Genomic DNA, 26,697 nt, shown 5'->3' on the forward strand with positions numbered 1-26,697 from the left:
CTTGTAACTCTGTATAGAGCCCTTGTATTGTAACCCCTCACAGAAGCTCTTTGTAACTCTGTATTGTAACACCTCTACAGAAGCTCATGCAAACCGCTCTGTAATGACTTCCTAGTCATTAGTAGCAGTATAGAAGCTCACAATAAACAATAAACATAACCAGTTAAGTTAGTGGCACTTAGCCAGTTAACATAGCCAGTCACTTGCCAATCTGTTGACTGGATATTCAGCAGAAGATAGCTGGCTATCTCCCACTGAATATCGGTGGTTAGTCGACTTAGTGTTCATGGCTGGCTAAGTGCGGCTGAATTTCAGGTGACTAAATCCTTTTTCATGGGCAGTGACTCATAATGTAGAACTTCTTGCATCATGTAGCTATAGTTTGGGTTGCTCTTTCCCACATGTATCATTTTGCTCACATTAAATGTTATCTGCCTTTTTGATGTCCAGTCTCCCAGTTTAGTAAAGTCCTCTTGCAGTTTTTCACAATCCTCTTATAATGTAACAACTCTGAACAACTTTGTGTCATCAAAAAATTTAATTACTGTATTTTTGCTCCATTAGACACTTTTTCTCCACCTAAAAGTGGGTAGAAATCTCGGTGCATCTTATAAAGCGAAGGTTACAAATTTTGTTACCCTCCCCCCATTGTAAAACCCACCCCCCGCTGCTGCACCACCTTTCTAAAACCACATGCCCGCTGCTGCCGCAACACCTTTTTAAATCCATCCACCCGCCCGCTGTCGTTGCACCACCTTTTTTTTACCCGTCCGTCCGTCCATCGTCGTCGCCGTTCCCCCTTTTTTAACCTGTTGGTCCAGCACCTTTGTGTTATTTTCCAGCCAGAAGTGAAACAAAGCAGCAACGCAGATGTCAGGAACAAGCTTTAAGCTCTCCCACTTGGCCCTGCGCTGCTTTCCGAATGGCTGCCGTAGGTTCTTGCGGGACTCGCAAGAACTTATGGCAGCCATTCATAAAGCAGCGCAGGGCCAAGCGGGAGAACGTACAACTTCCTCCTGACGTCCGCACTGCTGATTTGTTTCACCGCTGGCCGGGAAATGAGGAGCCCAGAAGAACAAAGGCTGCTGCAGCAGGAAGGGAGGGAGAGAAGCTGGCTGGAGCTGCTGGGCAGAATTAAAAAAGCTTGCCTGGGGCTGGCTGGCCTGGGGCTAGCTGGATGGTTTGGGGCTGGCTGGCTGCTTGATCTGGAGCTGGCTGGTTTGGGGCTGGCTGGCCTGGGGCTGGCTGGTTGGTCTGGAGCTGGCTGGCTTGGAGCGGGCTGGAAGGCTGGCTGGGGGCAGGCTGGCTTGGGGCTGCCTACCATTAGATGTGCCTGGCTGGCTGGCTGGTTGGCCTGGAGCTGGCTGGCTGGTTTGGGGCTGGCGGGCCTGGGGCTGGCTGGTTTGAGGCTGGTGGGCTGGCGGGCTGGCTTGAAGCAGGCTGGAAGGCTGGCTGGGGGCAGGCTGGCTGGGGGCTGCCTACCATTAGATGTGCCTGTACCCTGTTCTGGCCTACCACTAGACCACCAGAGTGGGGACAGGGTATAGGGCACACCATTTGGTTCAGAATTTTATTTCCTCCTCTAGAGGTGGGTGCATCTTATGGTCAGGTGCATCTTATGGAGTGAAAAATACGGTACTTCATTAATTATTTCCATCTCTGGATGTTAATGTGCTAAAAAGTAGCAGTCCTAGCACATACCCTGTATCTACCTTTCTCCATTGAGAATACTAACTATTTAACCCTACTCTCTGTTTTCTATCTGTTAACCAGTTCTTAATCCACAAAAGATATTACCTCCTATCCCATGAGTTTATAATTTTCTCACCAGCATTTTGAGGTACTTTGTCAAATGCCTTTTAAAAATCTAGATACACAGTATTCACTGGCTCACCTTTATCCACATGTTTATTCACCCCTTCGAATAGGTACCTGAAGTACCACATGGCTACTGCGAGAGGTCATAGCAGCTATATTGCTGTAGTAGCTGCTAAATGCAGGAGCAAATGGATTTTATTTCTGCCTCCACTGCCTCCCCCTCCACCCCCCACTAGACCACCAGAGATCCCAGGTAAACTCGGAAGAGCCTATCATAACTGGGTGGTGTGAGGAGGGTTTGTGTTGTGCTAACAGAGGGGGTATCAAAGGGAGGGGAATCTGAAGGAAGGAATCTGTCTCAGGTGGGTGGGTGGAGGATTGGAGTACAGTCATTCTGCTGTGTGTCACTGGGAGCTTTGGAAAACAAAAAGATATGTGGTCCATATTAGCATAGTGACATAATAACATGGTAAATGATGGCAGATAAAGTCCCAAATGGTCCATCCAGTCTGTCCAACCATACATGCTCTATAAATTAATGATTTAATTTAAATTTTTCTTTTTCTTAGATATTTTTGGGCCAGAAACCTAGAGCTCTGCTCGGTACAATGCTTAGGTTCCATCTACTGGAGTCTCCATCAAAGCTCACTCCAACCCATCTAAACCATCCAGCCACAAAGCCCTCCGCAGCTCATCCTTAACTGGCCTTCAATATATCCCAGTACTGGCCTTCAATATATACCCATTATTTTTTGATTATAGATTATCTGTGTTCATTCCGTGTTTTTTTTTAACTCTGTCACCGTTTTCCTCTCCACCTCCCTCAGGAGCGCATTCCAGACATCCACCATCCTCTCTGTAAAGAAGAATTTCCTAACATTACTCTTGAGTCTACCACCCCTCAACCTCAATTATGCCCAACTGAATATTGCCCAGGAGCTGAGAAAGCTCCAGTGGCCAGGACAACAGAAACTAGTCCCAGTTTTGGTACCCACATATGGGCTGGCACTAAATATCCAGAGTTAATTCAGCGAGTCACGGTCAGCATTTAAAAAGTTATTGGGTGTTGCTGGCTGAATATTGGCCATATTATTATTATTTTTTTCATATTATTATCAGTAATGAAATATTAGAGTTGATGTTTTTCACCAATCATATAAGGTGTCAAATATATGTTTTCAATTACTGTACCTCTAAGTTATAACATGATATTCAAAATGACAAGAGGTCATTCAGATAGGTATTACAGTATAAAAGTTACAAGTTGATGTTAAAAACGAAATGGCCAATGTCCAGTTAAATCATTTGGTCTGGGTTATCTGGTCATTTTCAGTGGTGCTTAACTGGTTAGAGCTGCTGAAAATGCCCAGTTCATGCCAAATGGCAATCAGACTAATTTGGGGGTTTCCCAGGGGTGGAGTCAGCATTTGACTGGTTAAATGCCTATATTCAGCACTTAGCTAGCCAGATTAAGCAAATAAATGGGACTGCATAAAGCAGTCCTATCGAGGTATAAAGGGGTAATAAAATTATTCTGTGAAGCCATGCACTTGCATTGTACTTCCTGGTTGCCCTGGTAACCAGGGTGTAAACATTCCAAATGCTGCAGTTGCTGGTGATTGTCAGTTGGGAGGGAGCTATGATAGTGTGTGAAGTCTATGTTAAGTTGTCCTGCACTCATAGCTGAAATTTGGTTGATTCCTTGAGTGTACACCTTGAAACCTTTCCTCTAAAGTTTAAGGGAGACTGTGTGAGTATGCATGAGGTTTAAAGGAATCAACCTGGTAAGAAAGACAGAGAGAAGTGGCTGAAAGAGCAAATGTGAGATGTTAGGCCTGCTCTTAGATAACTGTTTATAGAAGAAATAGGGATTTATAAAATAAAATTTTAAAAAAATCCCTAAGAAGTGTACATTTGTGCAAAGAAGCTTTGATGGCTGGCAGTCTGGTAAAGCTTTTGTAAGTAATGCATAGCTGCAAGTTAAGGCTTACCAGGAAAGGGTGGAAGAGTCACCAGTTTTCATTTCCCATAGGCAATGTATGAATTTTTTAAAAACCTGGGATTTTAAAAGAAAGACAAAGTGAAAGGTTGTGAAATCTTTGTTTCTATAGAGTTGGTTCAGTCTCTGTTACACAGAGCAGGACATTCAGTGCCTGTGAATTGTTTTGGGTTGACTGCAAACTATTGATATATTCCCTGATTGTATGAGAGCGTTATTTGGGGTTCTGGGTGGGAAAGTCAGGGACTGTTTTTGTTAAATGTTATTTCTTGGGGCTAGCTAGTTATTCAGTTATAAGAACATAAGAATTGCCACTGCTGGGTCAGACCAGTGGTCCATCATCCCAAGTCAAAGACCAGCACCCTAACCAAAACTAGCCCTACCCGAGTACATTCCGGTTCTGCAGGAACTTGTCTAACTTTGTCTTGAATCCCTGGAGGGTGTTTTCCCCTATGACAGACTTCGGAAGAGCGTTCCAGTTTTCTACCACTCTCTGGGTGAAGAACTTCCTTACGTTTGTACGGAATCTATCCCCTATCAACTTTAGAGAGTGCCCTCTCGTTCTCCCTACACTCACATAAAAATCACCAGGATACTCAGAATTACATATTGTTAGGGAAGTTGATTTTTATTATTAATTTGGTATAGATAGGCTAGTAGGTGTGCTGCTGAGATCGACGCTGGAGGTTCATGACCGTGGTGACCAAAAAGGAAAGACAAAGGCACCCAATATTCAAGAAAGCTCTGGGAAGAGAGGAGAAAGCTAAGTGGCCGATCCAGGTCACAGATTTAAAAAAATCTAGGTTTGAAGAAACTTAAGAGTGAATAATTTCAGAATTGCTTCTTTGAAATCTGTTAGTATTTTTAGCTAAAATATGAGTTTCTGTTAGAGGAATGGCTTATTTTAATAGAAATTGTTTTGTATGACAATTATTTTTTGTATGTATGTGTTATTTTGGAATCATAACTAATAAAAATTAATATATTTTTCTTGTGCAACATGCTGGCTGGTGGAATTTTAACTGGGAAACCCTAAAACCTGTGACAAAAATTAATTTTAAATATACCAACTGTAGTACCATCTTTCACCACCATTATAAACAGTCATCTAAGAGCAGGCCTAACATATTATATTTGCTCTTTCAGCCACTCCCCTCTGCCTTTCACCATTCTGTTTTCTTACCAGGTTGATTCCTTTCCTTTAAACCTCACACATACTCACAACGTGTACACTCAAGGAATCAACCAAATTTCAGCTATGAGAGCAAGATAACTTAATAAAGATATCACACACTATCATAGCTCCCTCCCAACTGACTCTCACAAGCATCTGGAATGTTTACACCCTGGTTACCATGGCGACCAGCAAGAACAATGCAAGTGCATGGCTACACAGAATAATTTTATCACCCTTTACAGTATATAACAACCAGTGGAGTGGGGGTGGACCACCCTGGGCTCCATCTTTGTGGAGGGCAACGGCCCCTCCTCTCCTCTCCACCCCATCCTTCCCTGTCCCTCCCCCACCGCCCGTGTGCCTTCCCTTCTCTTATGCGTCTAACTTCGCCGGCACAAGCAATAGCTCCAACCTGCTGTTCGTGCCTGTTTCAGCTCTCTCTCTGATGCTCCCATTCTCCTTTCTCTTATTCTCCAGTTTTTCACTATTTCCTTTCTCCCATTGCCATCCAGCACCTTCTCCCTCTTTACCCCTGCCATCCACCATCTCTTCCCTTTATCTCCTGCCATCCCGCATGTTCTATGTTTCTCCTGTTCCCACCAATATCCAGCGTCACATCTCATCTATCTCTCCTCCTGCCAGTTAGCATTGCCTCTCTCATCTTTTTGCCCCCTCCACCATCAAGTATCTTCTCTATCTCTTTCCCTTTTCCCCACTATCCAACATTATCCCTATCTGCCACCTTCCATATCTAGCATTGTGCTCTTTTTCTCTCTCTTGCTCCCATGCTGTAGTCTCTGCCTCTCTCACCTCCTGCCATCCAGCATCTCCTCTGACTCTCCCTACATTCAGCACATTCAGTTCCTTCTTCCTCTCATCCAGCATCTCCTCTATGTCTTTCCTCTGTGTCATCCTTCTGATATCAAGCATTGCCTGTCTGTCTGTATGTCTCTCTCTGGCATTCAGCAATGCCTGTTGTCTCTCTTCTCAGCTCCTTACACCATTCAGCATTGCCCTTGCCTATTTCTCTTCCTTTCACCCATCCAACAATGCCCCTCTCTGTCTCTCTCAGATCAGTTAGGTGCCATCGACTCATGCTCGAGTCCTAGCGACTCACTAAATTACAGATCTAAAAAGAAATTGGTTTTATGTTAGTCTGATAAGCCCCTTTCCTTCCCTTGTTTAAAAGCAGACTGAAAACCCACATTTTTGATATGGCTTTCAATCCTTAACCCTACTCCTCTGCCCTCCAACCCAGCCCGCTGATTAACCGTTCCCCTTAACTGCATCCTGTTTGTCTGTCTTGCCTGTTTAGATTGTAAGCTCTTTTGAGCAGGGACTGTTTTCTTATTCTTTGTGACTCTGTGCAGCGCTGCGTGCATCTGGTAGCACTATAGAAATAATTAATAGTAGTAGTAGTAGTCTATCTCACCCCCTTCTATAATATATTTCCCCTTTTTAATGTTTCTCATTCTCAAGCTCATAGTCTGTCTTCCTCTCTTTATCAGGGGCGCAGCAGAGGAAATCACCAGCAGAAGCAGCCTGTTTAGAATGCTGCGGCTGCCGACGCTGCTGGAGGGAGGTTTGTCAGTCGTCTCGTGGAGGGATGGTCAGCGAGGGAGGGCCCAGGGTGATGGTGCTGCTGCCGGTGAATCCAGCGAGGGTGAAGGAGATGCCCAAATGGCCCTAAAACACCGCACCGGCGGGCCCCACTAACCATTTTGGGCCCTAGGCCCATGCCTACTGGGCCTACCCTTTAATCTGACCCTGGGAATGATAACAGTACTATTTACAGAGATGGAGAATGGAGGGAGAGGAGTATAGGATTTAGGAGGAAAGATAATAAATATAAACTGCTTTGGTTGTACCATAGAAAAGCAGTATTTCAAATCCATGATCCTTTACCTTTTATATACCTTCATTTGGAATTAAAAAAAATAATAATTTAACTTAATAATAAAAGGCTTGCGGAAAAGGCACTATCACTGCTTGATTAAAGGAACCCAAAATTTGCTGAGTTAGATCTTTCAAGGCTTTATTTTATTACATTAATATGATTTCCTTTGAGAATTCTTGCAATTAATTAATTAGTAACAATGATCCTTAAGGGCTTGTTTAATGAAATGTTCTAATTTCTTGTCATACCTAGTGAGGACAAAAAAACTTTTAATATTTAATGAATTAGCCATTTATTTTCTTAACTAAAAGGGTTGTTTCCTTTCCAATCCTCTTCTCACAACCACTATCATCAAGTTGACTTTGATTTTTTTTTTTTAATTTGACTTTAAGATTATGCTGTAAAAGTAGAGTATTTGGAAGATTAGATTCTACTTTCCACATTGAAACATTAATCCTACTTACTGATACTTACTGATCCATTTACATCTCTACATAGCTACAGTATATTTACAATGTCTGGATGTGTCTGAAAGGACTAAGTTGTAACTTGTGTCATATTACCAAGAAAGACCTTTTAGTGAGAAGGAGATTAAAAAATTATCTGACCACCACTTTGGTTCTTTCTTTACGAAATCTTTCAAAAATATTTCAATAGTACTCCCATTATGAGAAAATAAAACAGATCTTATTTTGCATACCTGTACATATCTATACATTCAGGCCCCGATTCTATAAATGGCGTCTAACTTGGTAGGCGCCAAGGAACGCAGCGCTTACCGCATGGCAATCTGAAGTTAGGCACCATTTATTGAATTGTGCCTACTAGTGCCTAAAGTGGACTTAGGTGCCAGTAGGCATCCTTATCTTAAGTGCTCCCTATTTATGCCAGGGTTTCCTTGGCTTAAATGCTAGTGCCTAAGTCATGTTTGTCTCAAATAGACTGTAAGTTCTATACAGCAGGGAATGTCTCTTATGTGTCTGTGCACAGATAGAAATAACAAGCAATAGTACCGGTAATAGTTCTACTTTTCACATTCTGTTTTCTAAAAGGCTAAAGTTCAAAGTGCATTAAAGAAGGAATTTGCTTCACTGATATAAATAACATACTCTATACTTTCAACATGAAAGAACAATGAAACTGGAAAATGATAGACCAGCTTGATAAAGTCGAGATTGGATGAATCTCTTCATAAAGGTGGTTAATAAATCTCAATAAATAAATAAATAACAGATCGCATGGACCCGATGATATTAATCCTGGAGTTCTAAAAGTATTCAAGTATGAAATTTCTGGCCTGTTACTAGCAATCTAGCATTAAAATCATCCATTGTGTCAGTTTTTAAAAAGGGGTTCTAGGGTGATCTTGGAAACTATGAATCAGTGTGGCTCATGTCAGTGTTGGGCAAAGAGACAAATAAAATTATTGCACATTTAGAAATATACAGTAGACTCTCAGTTAATCAGCATCCATGGGGATTGATAGATGCCAGATAAATGTGGTTTCTGATTGCTTAAGAGTTACTATTAAAAATAGGCCTAATTAATACTATATCCCATACTATGCCATACCATAAACTGTTCCAGACAAACTACCGGTCATGTGGTAGGCAAAGCGTGGGTGTACTCAGATGTGGCATGCCAAGTTTACACTTAAAGTTCTCCCAGAAACTGATTTTATTTTCATTTTTATTTAAAGTATTACAGGATTTCTTAGATCTTTTTTTGGTTGCTTTAGAGTTCTGGTTAATTGAGTTCCAGTTAACAGAGAGTCTACTGTATGTGATTTAATGGGAAAGACACAATATAGTTTTAGGGGCCTGAGGTTTTAGTTTATCAATCTATTGAAGCATCCGGTGCTATATATGAAAGTAGATAGGCATTTACTAGTTGATACAGTGTGCCATGATTTTAAGAATATATTTTACTAACTCACTCATTGGGAGATTTAAAAATAATGAGGTATAGGAGGTAATGTAATACTGTGGTTGATAACCAGTTAAAAAATGGGGGAAAGTGTTGGTGTAACTACGCTGAAGTAATAGTGGCTATTGATGTCAAAGCAAACTTGATGATGAGCTGGAATGACCAAAAGATAGTTTGGGGAGGATTTAAGTGATCTTTGCAGCTTATATGGGATAGCCAACAGAGCAAGATATAGGGCTCCTTTTACGAAGCCATGTTAGCGGCTTTTCGGCGCACGCTAACCCCCGTGATAGCTGAAAAACTACCGCCTGCTCAAAAGGAGGTGGTAGCGGCTAGCATGGCTGGCAAATCAGCACGCACTATTATGCACGTTAAACCGCTAACGCGGCTTCGTAAAAGGAGCTCATAGTGGTAGGCTAGGCTCTTGAAAACAGTGAGAAATCATAAGGACTTTGAATGGAATTCTATGAGCTACCAAGAGCCAGAGTTCAGAGAGGAAGTAGGATAATGTGATCACATTTCTTCAGATTTCAGAAAAGTCTATGGATTTGTGTTTGCGATAGGCCATGATATAGGGGATTGAAGTAATCCAAGCAGGTGATAACTAAGGTATGAATGAGTACCCAGAGAGAAGAAATCTCAAGTTGAGAATGCAGTGAATATATCTAGTATAGGGGATATAGCTTCTAGAAACCACAGCAGAGATTTGGGCATGAAATGTTAGGATATTTATTTATTTTACCTATTTATATGCTGCCTATTAATTGTCTAAGCAGTTTACACCCACATTACATGCAATCATTTGTCCCTATCTGTCCTGTGGGCTCACAATCTTTCTAATATACCTGGGGAAATGAAGGATTAAGTGACTTGCCCAGAGTCACAAGGAGCAGTGTAGGACTTGAACCCATAATGTCAGGGTGCTGAGGCTCTAGCTCTAACCATTAGGCCACACCTATTATCTTTAAAAGGGAGAAAAGTACTATGAATGCAAGGGGGGAAATATGCAGCTAAAGAGAAGTATGAAAAAAAATATAATGGATTCAGATTTTATGGGGTTAACTTTAAGTTCATCATTCTGTCCCCATTTGCATGGAAGCAGTTTATAGTGTTTGTATGTATTAAATACTGTTGTATTGTGGACTACACATTTCTGTAGTTTTGTACTTCTTAGGAAATTTGTCTGAGTTTTGTGGTCTTCCGTATTGGCTTGTCCTATCTCCAGGCATGCAGGGTAAGGAGCCTGCTATGCCCTCCCATCATGTTTGAGAAAAACATAGCAAGGTTACTTAAGCAGAATCTGCCTATGTTGTGATCTGACTACTTAGCTTTCCAGATATTTATGGATGCGTATTTGCAACATTACCAGCTAGCTAGCTGTATAGCTAAATCCCCAGCCTTTTTTGCTTGAGAGGTCTTCTTAAGAAAAGGCTTACCCCCCCCCCCCCCCCCCTTTTACTAAGCTACGGTAGAAGTTTCTACCATGGTCCAGAGCGCTAAATGATCCGATGCTGCTCTGATGTTCAGGCTTAGTAAAAGAGGGCCTTGGTTTACAGAAGGTAGCAACTCTTATTTTAATATATCTCAGTAGTAAGTCTTATTTTTCTTTATCCTTTCATTAACCACTTTGAATAATAATTTGATCAAGAGTTTGGGGCTATCTGTTATAGGGGAAAACACCCTCCAAGGATTCAAGACAAAGTTAGACAAGTTTCTGCTGAACAAGAATGTGCGCTGGTAGGGCTAGTCTCAGTTAGGGTGCTGGTCTTTGACCAGAGGGCTGCCGCATGAGCGGACTGCTGAGCATGATGGACCACTGGTCTGACTCAGCAGTGGCAATTCTTATGTTAAATACATATTTAACTGCATATCAATATTGTGATCTACTATGTGGGACAGATCCTTCATTATCAGATAACCAGTCAGCTATCTAGGCCAGATCAGTAGAGATAGTCAACAGAAAGTGTAGAAACCAAGTACAATAACAAAACAGAAAAAGAATATCATAATAAAACAGTATAGGTTTTTCTTGTAGTTCCTTTGTCCTTTACCATCACCCCTTTTACAAAACCGCAATAGCAGTTTTTAGCGCACGCCGGCGCGCTGAATGATCTGCACTGCTCCCAACACTCATAATAGAGTTCCTATGAGCGTCAGGAGCAGCGCAGAGTATTCAGCACACCGGCCTGTGCTAAAAACCACTATTGCGGTTTTGTAAAAGAGGGATTTATAGACAAGTGAATTCTATATTGATGATGGTACATAAATGTTATGTTTTAACATATACTATCTGTTATATTACGATATTCATTTTCAGTTTTGTTATTGTTTTCCATTTTTTATTAACCCCTGATGTAGCCTTTAATGTGGGTAAAGTACAGCCTGTGTCGGTTGTTGTTTTTTTTTTTTCTTTAATTATTATTGTGTATTGAATTTTTTAATATCAAAGAATAGAATACCGGTACTTTGACAAAGGAAATAAAATAAGATAATAAAGAAATACAAAACCCCAAAGAAGACTGGTGAGATAGGGGAAAAAAAACAATATCCCACTCTCATCTACAAATACTATGAACATGGTCCACAATTGAAGAGAAAAAGCCATAATCAAGAGAAGTTGAAGTTAAGAATAATCATAACAGGAAATACAGAGATCTTTGGGGTTAATTACTTAATAGCCTGAGTTGCAGGTATGCTGGAGATTCTGGAGTTTTTATAACTGCCTTGCTTTCCAGGAAGTATTGCAATTGATCCGGATCATAGAAAATATATCTATTACCCTGATAAGTAATGCAACACTTACAGGGAAAGCGAAGCTGAAAAGTAGCTCCCAAAGATATGACCGATTGATGATAAGTCAGAAATTTTTCCCGCCTGGACTGAGTCCACTTTGAGACGTCTGGAAAAATAGCAATCTTGTGACCTTGAAATTCAGCATTCTCAGTCCTGTAGAAAAGACACAGGATAGCTTCTTTATCTTGCATGAAGACAAAAATCACCAGTAATGTAGCCTTGTGGAAACTTGGATTTGTGAGATTTCTAACAACATGGTAAGATCCAAATCGGGTTGTGGCACTAAATTATACATGTGATGGTCAGTATATCAAGCCTTAAATAAACTTGAAACTTGAAACATATTAGTCTCAGGATATTTTAGTACTGAAACCAGAAAAAGCTGGAAAAGTTCCTTAGGTGATTGCAATCTAGAGACTGGAAAACTGAGTAATCTTAAATTTAAATTTCTGTTTGCATTTTCTAAATTTTCAATTTTCCTAATCAATAAATTTTGGTCCTTTAACAGAGAATTAAAGGAAACTTTTAAATCCGAGACCAAACTCTCAATTTGATCACTGTGTCGGGTTTTATATGATGAGTTTTATTTGATGTCTACACTTTTTGGCTGTGCTGCTTTTTGATGACCACCATTTTGGATTTTGCAAGCCGCCTGCCCTGTTGTTTTCTGAGAAAGTCAACAGAGAAAAAGGACAGTGTGGGTCAAGGTGGGATAGGATCTAAATGTCACCTAAGTAAGGCAAAAGACAGCAAATTGGGACTTTTCAATCCGATTATTTATCAGATATGGTACTCAGTGAAGGGGCCTAGCATTGGGAAGACTGGGCATCCAAGTGGCAGATGAAATTTAATTTGGACAAATGCAAAGTGATGCACATTGGGAAGAATTACCTGAATCACAGTTACCGGATGCTAGGGTCCACCTTGGGGGTTAGCACTCAAGAAAAGGATCTAGGTATCATTATAGACAATACAATGAAACCTTCCGCCCAATGTGCGGCGGCGGCCAAAAAAGCAAACAGGATGCTGGGAATTATTAAAAAAGGGATAGTTAACAAGACTAAGAATGTCATAATGTCCCTGTATCGCTCCATGGTGCGACCTCATTTGGAGTATTGCATTCAATTCAATTCTGGTCTCCTTATCTCAAGAAAGGTTCAAAGAATAGCGACCAAGATGGTAAAGGGGATGGAACTCCTCTTGTATGAGGAAAGACTAAAATGGTTAGGGCTCTTCAGCTTGGAAAAGATAGGGCTGAGGGGAGATATGATTGAAGTCTAAAAAATCCTGAATGGAGTAGAACAGGTACAAGTAGATCGATTTTTTGTTTCGTCAAAAATCACAAAAACTAGGGGATACTTTTAAAACCAATAGGAGGAATTTTTTTCACTCAGAGAACAGTTAAGCTCTGGAACACATTGCCAGAGGATGTAGTATGGGCAGATAGCATAGCTGATTTTAAGAAAGGTTTGGATAAGTTCCTGGAGGAAAAGTCCATAGTCTATTATAGAGAAAAACAAGGGGGAAGCCACTGCTTACCCTGTATTGGTAGCACAGAATATTGCTACACCTTGGGTTTTGGCCAGGTACTAGTGACCTGGATTGGCCACCATGAGAACGGGCTACTGGGCTTGATGGACCATTGGTCTGACCCAGTAAGGGGCCAAAAGAGACTACGAGGAAAAAATAGCCAAGGAGGCAAAAAACTTCAAGCTGTTCATTCGATATATTAAGGGGAAACGACCCACGAATGAAGCGGTGGGGCCGTTGGATGACCATGGAATAAAGAGAGTGCTAAAGGAGGACAAAGCTATCACCGAAAAACTGAACACATTTTTTGCGTCTGTGTTTACCGAAGAGGATATACACAACATACCAGACACCGACAGGCTATACATGGGAAACAAAGACGGGAAACTGATAGGGTTGATGGTCAATCTAGAAGAGGTATGCAGGCAGATTGATAGGCTTAAAAATGATAAATCCCCAGGACCAGATGGCATCCATCTGAGGGTAATCAAGGAACTAAAAGGGGCTATAGCTGAACTGCTTCAACTAATAGCCAATATGTTGATCAAATCGGGAAGAATTTCAGAAGACTGGAAAGTGGCGAATGTTACGCCGATCTTCAAGAAAGGTTCAAGGGGTGATCCAGGAAACTACAGACTGGTGAGTCTGACCTCGGTACCGGGAAAGATAGTAGAGGCGCTGATAAAGGACCGCATCATTGAGCACCTTGACGGACACGATCTGATGAGGACCAGCCAGCATGGCTTCAGCAAAGGAAGATCTTGCTTGATGAACTTGCTGCACTTCTTCGAGGGAGTAAACAGGCAGGTAGACAATGGTGACCTGGTTGAACTTGTATATCTGGATTTTCAGAAGGCGTTTGACAAGGTTCGAAAAATTGTGAGCCATGGAATCGAGGGTGAAATACTCACGTGGATTAAAAACTGGCTGGCGAATAGGAAATAGAGAGTGGGGGTAAATGGACAATACTCAGACTGGAAAAACATCACCAGTGGAGTGCCTCAGGGTTCGGTGCTTGGACCTGTGCTCTTCAACATATTTATAAACGATCTGGAAATTGGTACAATGAGTGAGGTGATTAAATTTGCGGACGATACGAAGTTATTCAGAGTAGTGAAGACACAGGAGAATTGCGAAGATCTGTAACGTGACATAAACACACTCAAGAGATGGGGCATGACATAGCAAATGAGGTTCAATGTGGTTAAGTGTAAGGTGATGCATGTCAGTAAGAAAAATCTTATACATGAATACAGGATGTCCGGAGCAGTACTTGGAGAGACCCCCCAGAAAGAGACTTGGGAGTACTAGTCAAGTTAATGAAGCCGTCCGCACAATGCACGGTGGTGGTGAAAAGGACGAACAGAATGCTAGGAATGATTAAGAAGGGGTATCAAGAACAGATCGTAGAAGGTTATCATGCCACTGTACCGGGCCATGGTTCGCCCTCACCTGGAATACTGCATCCAGCACTGGTCGTCGTACAAGAAGGACTCAGTACTTCTCAAAAGGGTCCATAGAAGAACGACTAAAATGGTTAAGGGGCTGGAGGAGTTGCCATACAGCGAGAGATTAGAGAAACTGGGCCTCTTCTCCCTTGAAAAGAGGAGACTGAGAGAGGACATGATAGAAACATTCAAGATACTGAAGGGAATAGCCTTAGTAGATAAAGACAGGTTGTTCACCCTATCCAAGGTAGGTAGAACAAGAGGGCACTCTCTAAAGTTAAAAGGGGAAAGATTCCGTACAAACATAAGGAAGTTCTTCTTCACCCAGAGGGTGGTGGAGAACTGGAACGAACTTCCAGAGGCTGTTATAGGTGAAAACACCCTCCAGGGATTCAAAACAAAGTTAAACAAGTTCCTGCTGAACCGGAACATACGCAGGGCACTGGTCTTTGACCTGGGGACTGCCGTGAGAGCGGACTGTTGGATACGATGGACCACTGGTCTGACCCAACAGCGGTAATTCAAAAAAAAAAAAAAAAGAGGGCATGAGATGAAGTTATGAAGTGAAAAGCTCAGGAAAAATCTAAGGAAATACTTTTTTTACAGAAAGGGTGGCAGATGTGTGGAATAGTCTCCCGGTAGAGATTGTGGAGACAAAGACTGTGTCTGAATTCAAGAAAGTGTGGGACAAGCATATAGAATCTCTTAGGAAGAGGAAGAAATAGTGGATGCAAGAGATGGGCAGACTGGGTTGGCCATTTGGCCTTTATCTGCTGACATTTTTCTGTGTTTCTATGTTTCTAAAGTATCAGAGAGCCTCCAGAGGTAGAGAGAGAGGTTAGGAAATAAACTGTGCATCTGTCTATAACTCACTTAAAACTCAAATTTGAAAAAGGCAAATAATGAATCTATAATCCATATTCACATTCATCTAGAGCAGTTAAGTTCTGAAACTCATTGTTAGCGAGTTAAAAACTGCACTGAAACTCTCTGCATTGCTAGCCCAAAGTAAAACAATGTTAAACCCATTATAACCACATGGGGCATTTTCTATATCTGCCCCTCCGTTTTTTCTTGTTCTCCTCCTTGATCCCACTTCCTTCTCCTTTCTTTCTTTCCTTTTCTTTCTTTCTTCAGCTCCCTCATTCCCCGTCCTCTCCCCTTCTGTCATTTTCTTCCTCTGAGATGCTCTCTGCCTCTTCTGCAATCCCTTCTCTTCCCACATCTCCATTCTCTATTTCTTTCACCCTACTCTGCATCGATCAATAAGCTGTATCATCCACCCCAAAGAAAAAGAAATCAAATAATTAACTGACCATACAAGAAATGTTAAGAAAATACTTTCTGTCCAATATTCATAACCATTTAACCAAACAACAAGGAAATCCAACGGTGTCTGCAATTCAAGAACAGCAAGCAAAAAACAAAAGAAAAAACTGCAGACAGTATGGACAAGATGCAGGCTCTGTTTATTAAACCAAATATAAAATGCGGTAACTATTGTCACCCTTTGTTTTACAAACCCTGGGACCCGACATGGTCCATGTTTCGGAGAGCACGCCTTCTTCAGGGGTCCATGAGTTGTAAGGGTTAAAACAAACCGCAATATAAATTGGTAATAAGCAAAGCGCCTGTGTTAAAGCAATCAGTGCGATCCAACTGTACACCGCAAAAGCGAAATGCTTATTACCAATTTATATTGCGGTTTGCTTTAACCCTTACAACTCATGGACCCCTGAAGAAGGCGTGTTCTCCGAAACATGGACCGTGTCAGGTCCCAGGGTTTGTAAAACAAAGGGTAACAATAGTTACCGCATTTTATATTTGATTTAATAAACACAGCCTGCATCTTGTACATACTGTCTGCAGTTTTTTCTTTTGTTTTTTTGCTAACCATTTAACCAGCCAGAAGTGTGTCCTGGATGGTTAAATGGCATTGGAGGAATGGCTTAGTGGTTAGAACCCATGCTTCTTCACCCTGAGGTTGTGAGTTCCATTCCCATGCTGCTCCTTGTGACCCTGGGCCAGTCACTTAACACTTTGTTGCCACAAAGATTGTAAGCCCACTGGGACAGATATGGAGAAATACTTAAAAGTACCTGAATGTAAACTGCTTTGAACAGAAGTGGTACATAAGAAATTAAAATAAATAACTGTGGATTTTCAGCACAGTTGGATATTGAGTGCCAAACCAGCTATGTTTAGCGGTTAAGAGAGGCCATAAAATAGTAGACCTATCTTTAACTGGCTAGTGGTGAATATTGCTTAACCGGTTAAGTTGCTGTGGTCAAAAGTGAAACTGGATATTCAGTGTCTTTGGCTGGAAATGGCCCAGCATTGAATATCCAGGATGAACACTGGCAGCAGGCAGAAGTGCTGCCTGCCATTGGCTGAAGATCAGACCCTTCATTTTTAAAAGGTAAAACTGCGAGGGGATCTGATCGAGACTTTCAAAATACTGAAAGGATTCGACATAATAGAGCAGGGAAAGCAGCTATTTACAATGTCCAATGTGACACGGACAAGAGGCTGAAGCTGAGGGGGGACAGGTCCAGGCCGAATATCAGGAAGTTCTGTTTCACACAGCGAGTGTTGGACGCCTGGAATGCTCTCCCGGAGGAAGTAATTGCTGAATCCACCGTTCTAGGATTTAAGGGTAAACTAGATGCACATCTCCTTAGGAGTGGCATAGAGTGACACGGGTAAGGGTATATTAGGTGCACATCTCCCTTGGAAAGCATACAGTGACATGGGGACTTAATTTATGCTAGGGCACACCTGGCAGGGCCTCCGCATGTGCGGATCACCCGACTTGATGGACCCAGGGTCTGATCCGGAGATGACAACTCATGTTCTTACATGTGTCACAGAATTTTCCCACTCTTGAATTACCATATAAAACAGGGTTGCGCTAGTTTATTTTTGCTATGTGATTTTTGCTATGTTATTTTTGCTATTTGCTATTCTCACTTGAATAAATCTTACAAAAACATATCAAAAGTATATGTTTTTTTAGAAATGTAAGGGTTATTTTCACCATTCTGTTCAGAATGGCAGCAGAAAGGAGGGGAACATGAGGAGTATTTGATTTTTGTGGCATGGGCTTTGTAAAGCTTTATGGGTAGGCCTTAAATGTGCAGCAAGCAGAAAGTGTTTATTGTACTTTTCATTCCATTCAGAAACAGGTTAACTCTATTTACTGTTTCTTTTGTTTTCTGCGTTATATTTCATCATCCTGATCTTGTGTTTTGGTCTGTTTGGGTTTTGGTTTTTTTTTTTCTTTCCACATCGCATCTCTATCTCTTCACTTGTGGCTCTTTAGCGCCACTCTTAGAAAATCAGAGCAATCACATCTCAATCTGTTGGACAGTTCAGGGTTTTAATGAAAGGACTGAGAGGAAGAGATAGCCTTATTGCAGATGTGCGTTTCATCTTGAGTCATTCAGATTTAATAAACAGCAAAGATTACTAAAAGTGTCTTGTTATACACACATAAGAACTATCTCCCCTTTTATCAAGCTGCGTTGCCAAGCAGTGCGAGCTAAATGCCGAGCCGCCAATTCCATTCCTATGCGTGGCTCGGCATTTAGCTCATGCTGCTGGGCAGCACAACTTGATTAAAGGGGGGGGGAGGGTTGTATAGTTTTAAAAAACAATGCATGTGATTTACAGTTCAATAATACAATTCAAACCAAAAGTAGTTTGTTTTATATGGCATGCATTTACAAGTTATTGTATGGCTATAATATATAGCATAGTACATAAGTCATCATGTTTACTAGGATTTATAACCGTCTAGACCTTTTATTTAATTAAACAATACGATATTACTGTAGTGAGTCTTAGGGTGCCCAATAGCAAGGGCACAAAATTTCAAATCTGTGAACATTAAATATCTTGTCTCTTGTGCACTGTATTTACACTTCCTTCACATTCATTGATTTCTTTTACCTAACAAGCCTAGGAAACAGAGGCTCCTAGGTGTTGAGACTTTAAAGTATCCTTTTCCACGAGATCTCACCTCAAAGGCAAATTTGCTCAGTGTTAGTTGCTGGTTAAACAAGGGCATTTCCATTTGTTAATTGATACAATTACCCAGCAATGGTAATGGCACACTGGTCTCCAGGCAGCCATCAATCACACCTCCATTGACCTGTCAAAGCCTTTCAAGGCATCCAAGCAGTACTGCTGGGGCCATTTCTAGGTCTAATAGAGAAAAATGGATACCTCATCATCATTAATTAGGTACCAACCCCTTCGGCCATAGATCCGAATGTTTGGAAGACAACTGAGGAAGGAAAGACTAATTCAGAACTCTCAAAGGGCCGTATTTGATTATTAGACTGTTGTCTTTATGGCCGAGGTTAAAACAATGTGTCTCTTGGGTCCTCTTCTGCTTTTCCTCCTGTCTCTTTGTGAATGTGTGCTAGAGAGAGAGAGAGAGAATGAATGAACAGAGGAAGTTCAGCATGGATGTGGGAGTAAATCTTTTATGCAGTGGTGTTAGGGTTTGGAGAAGCGAAGGACATTTTACATAATGAAAAAGTTGTGATATTAGTAAATAAAATGTGGCCCCCTTTTATCAAGCTGCATTAGAGGATTTTAGTGTAGGCCAATGCAGTAAATGCTCTGATGCTCATAGAATCCCTATGATCATTGGAGCACTTATCTTGCTGGCCCATGTAAAAACCTCTAGCACAGCTTGATAAAATAAGGTTATAGTTCTTAAAGCTTATAGAAAAAGGCCAAATAAATTGACACATGATTATAATTGAATTCGGACAAGCAGTATTCATTATTAATAACTATAAAAAGACTTAAAACTGTCATACTCATGATGAGTTGTTTCTGCTTCCTTTTTAAATAATTGTCTATATTTATGCACAGCCTCTGGTAAGAAATCACAACATATATTATCTAAGCTTGTTCTTTCTTTTCCCTTTTTGTTTGTCTTGAAGTGTTGAAAAGTTTGAATTCCCTAGGTTACATTTAGTGGGTTTTATATCCACTACTTCTCAGAACTAATCTGAGTTGTATCATAAAATGGCTGCAAAACAGTGCAGGTCTTTGCAACCTTTGACGCACATCAGAGCAACACATCAAAAGAACCTGAAACAAGTGTCGAGTGTATCTTAGGATATTGGATGTTAGATATGATTGGCAAAAAACATTCCTATATCCTTTGCTGTCCTGTCGTTTCAAGATTACTCTATGACATCACTTTGATTTTCTTCCATGAATGAATGCTAAAGAACTATAGAGCAGCAAATAATACAAGAAGTCTCCATACCTTGAAAGTCTTACAGGGATTATTTTTCTCCTTAAAAAAAAAAAAATCTTGCTCTGCTAAAATTGCTATCTGTGATTTTCAGTCTTTAGGAATGGGGTAACTCCTCCTATTGATATGCTTTGCTCTTCTTAATCACAATCATCTATAACTGAGTAAAAGACCATACTGGAAATATATGTCTGAAGCTGCAGCTGAAGAGATTTATAGTAACAATTGACCAGAAGGGGAATATAGTTGTTAATGAAAAGAAATTAAGGATCAGCTATGTCCTTTTCTCAGTTTGGATATCCTTACAGCATCACATCACAGGTAAGAGAGATGAGCAACATTCACCTTTGGTAATCTCATTGCCTTTTTCAGCCCCCCCCCCCCCCCCCCCCCCAAGTCTGGCTGCCTTTTCTGCCTTTCAAAAGAACCCATAGGATGCTTTCTTTGTGCTGGATTGTTTGTTGCATTATGATAAGCAAAGACCAAATCGCCTTTTAGCAAGGCATATAAATGAATGGGTTGCCATAGTTTAAATGCCAAGTGTAAAACACAAGGATTTAACTTCCAGATCTTTAGCAATGCTTCTGTGACCTTGCAATGATTCAATGACCTTGATGTAAGCTTCAGATTTTCATGTTTAAGGAGAGAGCTATGGTCCTTATGGTAGGCAGCACAAGTTAACACGGTGTTGGGTTATGAGTAAATGCCCTCTGATCCACCCCCTCTTCCTCCTTTCCAGCATGATTATATTGTAGTGATGTGTAGATGACTGTGCGGTACCAGCGTGCCTTCTGATTTGTTGGGGGTTCCTGGTTGAGCAGATTCAGTGGCTAGCCCATGGAATTGAAAATAAGGAAGGGTTGCAGTTCCTTTGTGCCCTTTCCTGTGTAATCCTCTATTGTTTTTTGTTTTTCATTGGATTTGTGGTACTCAAGAAAGCCACATTGGGCAGTGGTACAGAAGAATGTTTGTGGACTTCAATTTGTGAAGTTGTCAGTTTGACTACCATTCAGACAGACATTCACCTCGCTGGGTCAGCATATCACAACTTGGTTTACAATGCCATGGGGAAGAAATTGCACAGCACAAGTATGCAACAGCACAGATACCATTTAGGCTGCAGTAGAAAAATCATCTCAACCTCTTCCTGAAGTTGCAGTTGTTGAATCAGTTGAGACCATCTCAGAATTGAATACACCTCTATCTTTTCCTGCTGTGGACCTTACAGTTGCTCTTCCTGTGCCTGTTTCTAGATCCTCTAAGAGGTTTCAGAGACCACCTGAACATTATATCAATTCAGCAGACCTGCCTCTCCCATGAGCCATTTTGTTCTCAGAGCGCCCACATAACCAGGCAAAAGTAGCACCCCAGGAGTAAAATAATGTTGCACCCTTGTGCAGCATGATGCAGCATTGCAATCACCTGAATCTAAAGCTAGTCACCACATGTACGCACAGCAGCTGGACAGTGAAACTACTTCTCATGCTAGCAGAGTCAGTTATGATAGTAGAACTTGCATAGAACACCACCAGCGAGTCAATAAAGAACACAGTCAAGCAAGTTCAATGTGTCACAGACGAGTATACACCCAGGATGGGCACAACTAGTAACTGAGCTAAATATCTTTTTTTTTTGCGTTTGATTGTTGGATTTATTTTATTTCATTTTTTTTAAATTCTTTATTCATTTTTAAATCAAATATATAGTGCAAACAAGTGAACAAAAGTAATATAACAAAATGCATTCTATTCCAATCACATACTATAAAGTTGTTAAACTCCACATCCCCCCTCCCCCTTCCTGGATGTGCAATCTTTCAAAAATCAAAGGGAATTAATATTAATATATCATAATTTGCAATATTTTGTTAATGGGCCCCAAATTTCCTTAAATTTATTATGATGACTCCTCTGCATGGAAAAAATGTTTTCAAACTTATAAACTTGACATACGGACTCCCACCAAAAACTATAATTCAAGTTATCCCAATTTTTTATTATCATCTGTATGGCCACTCTTGTCATGATGAGGAGTGATTTATTCTGATTTGCACTTATAGGTTTTTTGGTTAAAAATATTGTTCCAAATAATATTATATCATATGAAAGAGATAAAGGGACTTCCAATATCATAATAATTTGACCCCAGATGGATTTCCAGAAGTTGAGTATCAAGGGACAATAGTATAGTAAATGATCCAATGTCCCTATGTCAAGATAACAGCATAGATCAGCATCTATGAGACAGACTTGGTTTTTCTTATTGCATAGATCTTTTTGGACCCCGGTTAGATTGCAATGGTTGGATAGTTCTAAATCTAATAGATGCTGGCACTGAGCTACATATCCAGATCCTCACCTCCGAGGTCCCTCAGTGACAGTTACTATAGCCCATGCTACTCTGCATGACATTTTATAAGTCCATTATCTTACCAGAACCACACAAGCATTGGGACCCCATTTTGGAACCATGTGACTATCCTGATATGCTGAAAGGATTGTGCTCCAACCAGTCGTCAATGGCTCATATTATCACCTTAGAAAGCCACAAGACTCTTAAATCCAAATTTCTAAGGTGTTTATGTATTTTTCATCTTTTCCACCTTCATACTTTAAGTATTACATATAATATTTTTCCTTAAGACCTCAGAACCACCACTCCTCCATCCCACTCTAGGTGTTATTTCCCGGGGAGATTCATGTGGTAACTCGTCACCGGTCTAGGCTACTTTTTAACCATTTGTGCAATTTTATGCAGTTAGTATAACCCTTTAATTTTTATGTTTTTAATTGTCTTAGTAAAGGAGGAGTGGTGGTTCTGAGGTCTTAAGACAAAATATTGTATGTAATACTTAAAGTATGAAGGTGGAAAAGATGAAAAATACATAAGCCCATAGCCCCAGGTACGTTAGATAGATTGTGAGCCCACCAGGACAGATAGGGAAAATACTTGAGTACCTTGATTGTAAAACCGCTTAGATAACCTTGATAGGCGGTATATAAAATCCTAATAAAACTTGAAACTTGAAAAAAAACTTGAAAACTTAAGCAGCTTAGAAATTTGGATTTAAGAGTCTTGAAGGGATAGTGCTGGAATCACTAGTATACTACGAGAGGTTATTGACTGGTGAGGAAGCTTCAGAGACTGTTCTTCAAGCTACTCATCTCTTCCTTACAGAGAGCACAGTTTACCTGAGACATACCTGATGACATGATAGAGCCCATCATTCTGTAGAGAATTACCCTGCAGTCTCTCAGCCTTCCTTGAGGGTAGGGCTCCTACTCAGAACTAGGATACCACTCAATCACAGCCTCACCAAGCACAACAGAGCCTAGCAGAAATGAACAAGATTCCTTTCCTGTCTACCACTGTGATACAAGTTCCCCCAAGCACTGAGCAAACAGAAGTCAGAGGAGCTGATGATAAGAAAGTCAAGAAAGGTAAGAAGCATAAGAGAAGCGAGAGAGCTTCCTCTTCTAGTAGCAGCAATTTGTCCTCCTCTTCATCCTCCTCCTTTGCTCCCTAGCAGAGCAAGAGACTGCAGGGCAACAGGCAGTACAGGCTTGCTCCCACAGCTCAACAGCTGCTGAACTTTGGAAGTGCCTCATGTCATTATGGAAGAAAGATCTCAAGAAGGGTATTTTGACATCTTTAAACTGTTGGAAGAATGTTGGGGAAGAGACAGTAAAAGATAGGTGAAAAACAGTGACCTTCTTTTTGCCCATATGATCGGCATTACCTGTGGAAAGAAAAACTGAGCAAGGTGGGCTCTGTCATGTCACCGGGTGTGTCTTGAGTGAATGGTGCACCCTGCAGGAAAGAAGAGTAGTCTGAGCACCAGTCTCTGAAGCATCCCCACCAATCTTGGGGTTCCCATTGATAATCTTTCATATCATATTCTTGATGTCAATGATATCCTCTGCATATAACAGGATCATCGAGAGGTTTCAAAACAGGAGTCCCAATGCATGTGTGGCTCTGGCTATTGCCATCACTATGTATGACTTCTGGAATGTCATATATAGTGGTCATACATAGTGGTAACTGTTACTGGGGAATCTTAAGGATGAGGATCTGAATGTAAGCTTAATTGCTGGTTGTGTGGCATGTCATGCCTGCTTGGCTGCATCTATTACCACCTAAAACTGTCAACTTGGTGTCTTGCATTGAGAGTCTAGATTTGTGCTGTTGGAGCTCTGTCCAGGTTCTACCATCATAGCTGACACACAGTTTGTAAAGGAGGCTCACAGTCCAGCTGTTGTGCAGACATGTAGTGGCCAAGTGTAGATTTCAGGTGACTGCAGCGGTGCATCATGCTGCATGGGAAGGGGTGGGGCAGGATTAAGCAACATTGTTCTGCTCCTGGAGTGCTGCTTGTGTTCTATAGCCCTTTAGCATGGAAGAATATCAAACTCATAGAGTAACCCCGAAATGACAGGACAGCAAGGATATAATAATGCTTTTGACAATCATATCTAACATCCAATATCCTAAGATACACTCGACACTTGTTTCAGGTTCTTTTGAGGTGTTTGCTCTGATGCACGTCAAAGGTTGCAGAGACCTGCACTGTTTTGCAACCATTTTATGAAACAACTCAAATTATTTCTGAGAAGCAGTGGATATAAAACCCACTAAATGTAACCAAGGGAATTCAAACTTTGCAACACTGTAAGACGAAAAAAGGGAAAGAAAGAACAAGCATAGGTAATATATTTTGTGATTTCTTACTAGAGGGTGTGGATGTACATAGGGCTCCTTTTACTAAGGTGCACTAGGGTTTTACCGCGCGCGCTAGACCTTAATGCCAGCATTGAGCTGGCATCAGTTCTAGACGCATAGCGCGCGGTGTAGCATGTGCACTAAAAACGCGTGCACTAAAAACGCTAGCGCACCTTAGTAAAAGGAGCCCATAGTCAATTATTTAAAAAGGAAGCAGAAACAACTCATTATGAGTATGACAGTTTTATGTCTTTTTATAATTTTTAATAATGAATACTGTTTGTCTGAATTCAATTATAATCACGTGTCAATTTGTCATTTGGTCTTTTACTATATAATAATAATAATTATTATTATTATTTATTTTTATATACCACCTAACCAGCAGTTCATAGCACTTTACACAATTAGGTACTCAACATACAATATAATAATAACAGTATAAACAATAAAATCAGAGTAACTAATACAAGCATTAAAACTAATGAATAAGGATAACATGATATCAACTAAAATACATGCAGATAAAAAGTACATTATAATTACATGATAATATGAAAATCAATAATGTATATTATATTGTTTAAATAAATGGGTTTTAAGATCTTTTCGAAATTGATAGTAATTAAGAAATGGAGAAACAAAAAGATTCAAACATGAATTCATGAATCCTGCTTGGAATGCTAGGGTCCTATCTAAACATTTATTAAAATCACAACTTTTTTCATTATGGTGATGTAAAACGTCCTTCTCTCCTCCAAACCCTAATACCACTGCATAACAGACTTAGTCCTACATTCATGCTGAACTCTCTCCATTCATTCTCTCTCTCTCTCTAGCACACATTCACAAAGAGACAGGAGGAAAAGCAGAAGAGGACCCAAGAGACACATTGTTTTAACCTCGGCCATAAAGACAACAGCCTAATAATCAAATACAGCCCTTTGAGGATTCTGAATTAGTCTTTCCTTCCTCAGTTGTCTCCAAACACCCCAATCTATAGCCGAAGGGGTTGGTACCTAATTAATGATGATGAGGTATCATATGATTGGCAAAGGCATTATTATATCCTTGCTGTCCTGTCGTTTCGGGATTACTCTATGACGTCACTTTGATTTTCTTCCATGGATGAATGCTAAAGAACTATAGAGCAGCAAATAATACAACAAGCAGTCTCCTTATCTTGAAAGTCTTACAGGGATTATTTCTCTCCTTTTTTATTTTTTTTAATCCTGTTCTGCTAAAATTGGTATGTGTGATTTTCAGCCTTTAGAAACGGGGTAACACTTTTCCTTTTGACATGCTTCGCTCTTCTTAAATATAATCATCTATAATTGAGCAAAAGGCCATACTGGAAATGTGCACAGGAAGCTGAATTCTGAAGCAGGTTTATACAGTAGTAACAGTCGACCAGAGGGGGAATATAGCTGATCCTTAATTTCTTTTCACCAACAACTATGTCCTTTTCTCAGTTTGGATATCCTTACAGCACCACATCACAGGTAAGAGAGATGAGCAACATTCACCTTTGGTAATCTCATTGCCTTTTTCAGCCCCCCCCCCCCCCCCCCCCCCAGTCTGGCTGCCTTTTCTGCCTTTCAAAGGAACCCATAGGATGCTTTCTTTGTGCTGGATTGTTTGTTGTGTTATGGTAAGCAAGGACCAGATCTCCTTTTGGCAAGGCACATAAATGAATGGGTTGTCATAGTTTAAATGCCAAGTGTAAAATACAAGGGTTTAACCTCTAGTTAATTAGCAATTCTTCTGTGACCTTGATCTAAGCTCCATATTTTCATGTTTAATTTCAAGGGAGCATTTTCTTTCTTTGAGGTTTGAATCCATCTTTGAGAGTACAGTTTCCTTACTCTTTCCCTAGCCAAGCTCTGTTTTGTTAGTCCAGTAATTGTTGTTACATTTTGCTTTTCTAAGCACTAAGACTTTCAAAGACACTTTTCTGAAGTGTATTTTCTGACAACCCACTTTTCCTCAACTATAATTTGGCATCTTTAGTGAAGTAAAATATTATTACTGATGCAGATTGCTGTTGTATCTATATCAAAATATAATTGATACAGTGAGAGATTTTATAGAAACCTGCTTTATTTTTTG

The 26,697-nt window shown here is 40.5% G+C and overlaps 1 protein-coding gene across 1 annotated transcript in view; it reads left to right on the forward strand.

Moving 5' to 3' along the window:
- The first annotated feature begins 1,058 nt into the window (after positions 1–1,058).
- The window catches only part of IRX6 (iroquois homeobox 6), a 30,515-nt gene continuing 4,876 nt past the window's right edge, over positions 1,059–26,697 (forward strand). Inside the window, exons 1-2 of the mRNA XM_033942898.1 lie at positions 1,059–1,248; positions 20,135–20,187. Coding sequence (XP_033798789.1) covers positions 1,059–1,248; positions 20,135–20,187 — 243 coding nt within the window. The remainder of the gene's footprint in view (positions 1,249–20,134; positions 20,188–26,697) is intronic.

Source organism: Geotrypetes seraphini, chromosome 4 (genome assembly GCF_902459505.1).
Source record: "Geotrypetes seraphini chromosome 4, aGeoSer1.1, whole genome shotgun sequence".
NCBI lineage: Eukaryota > Metazoa > Chordata > Amphibia > Gymnophiona > Dermophiidae > Geotrypetes > Geotrypetes seraphini.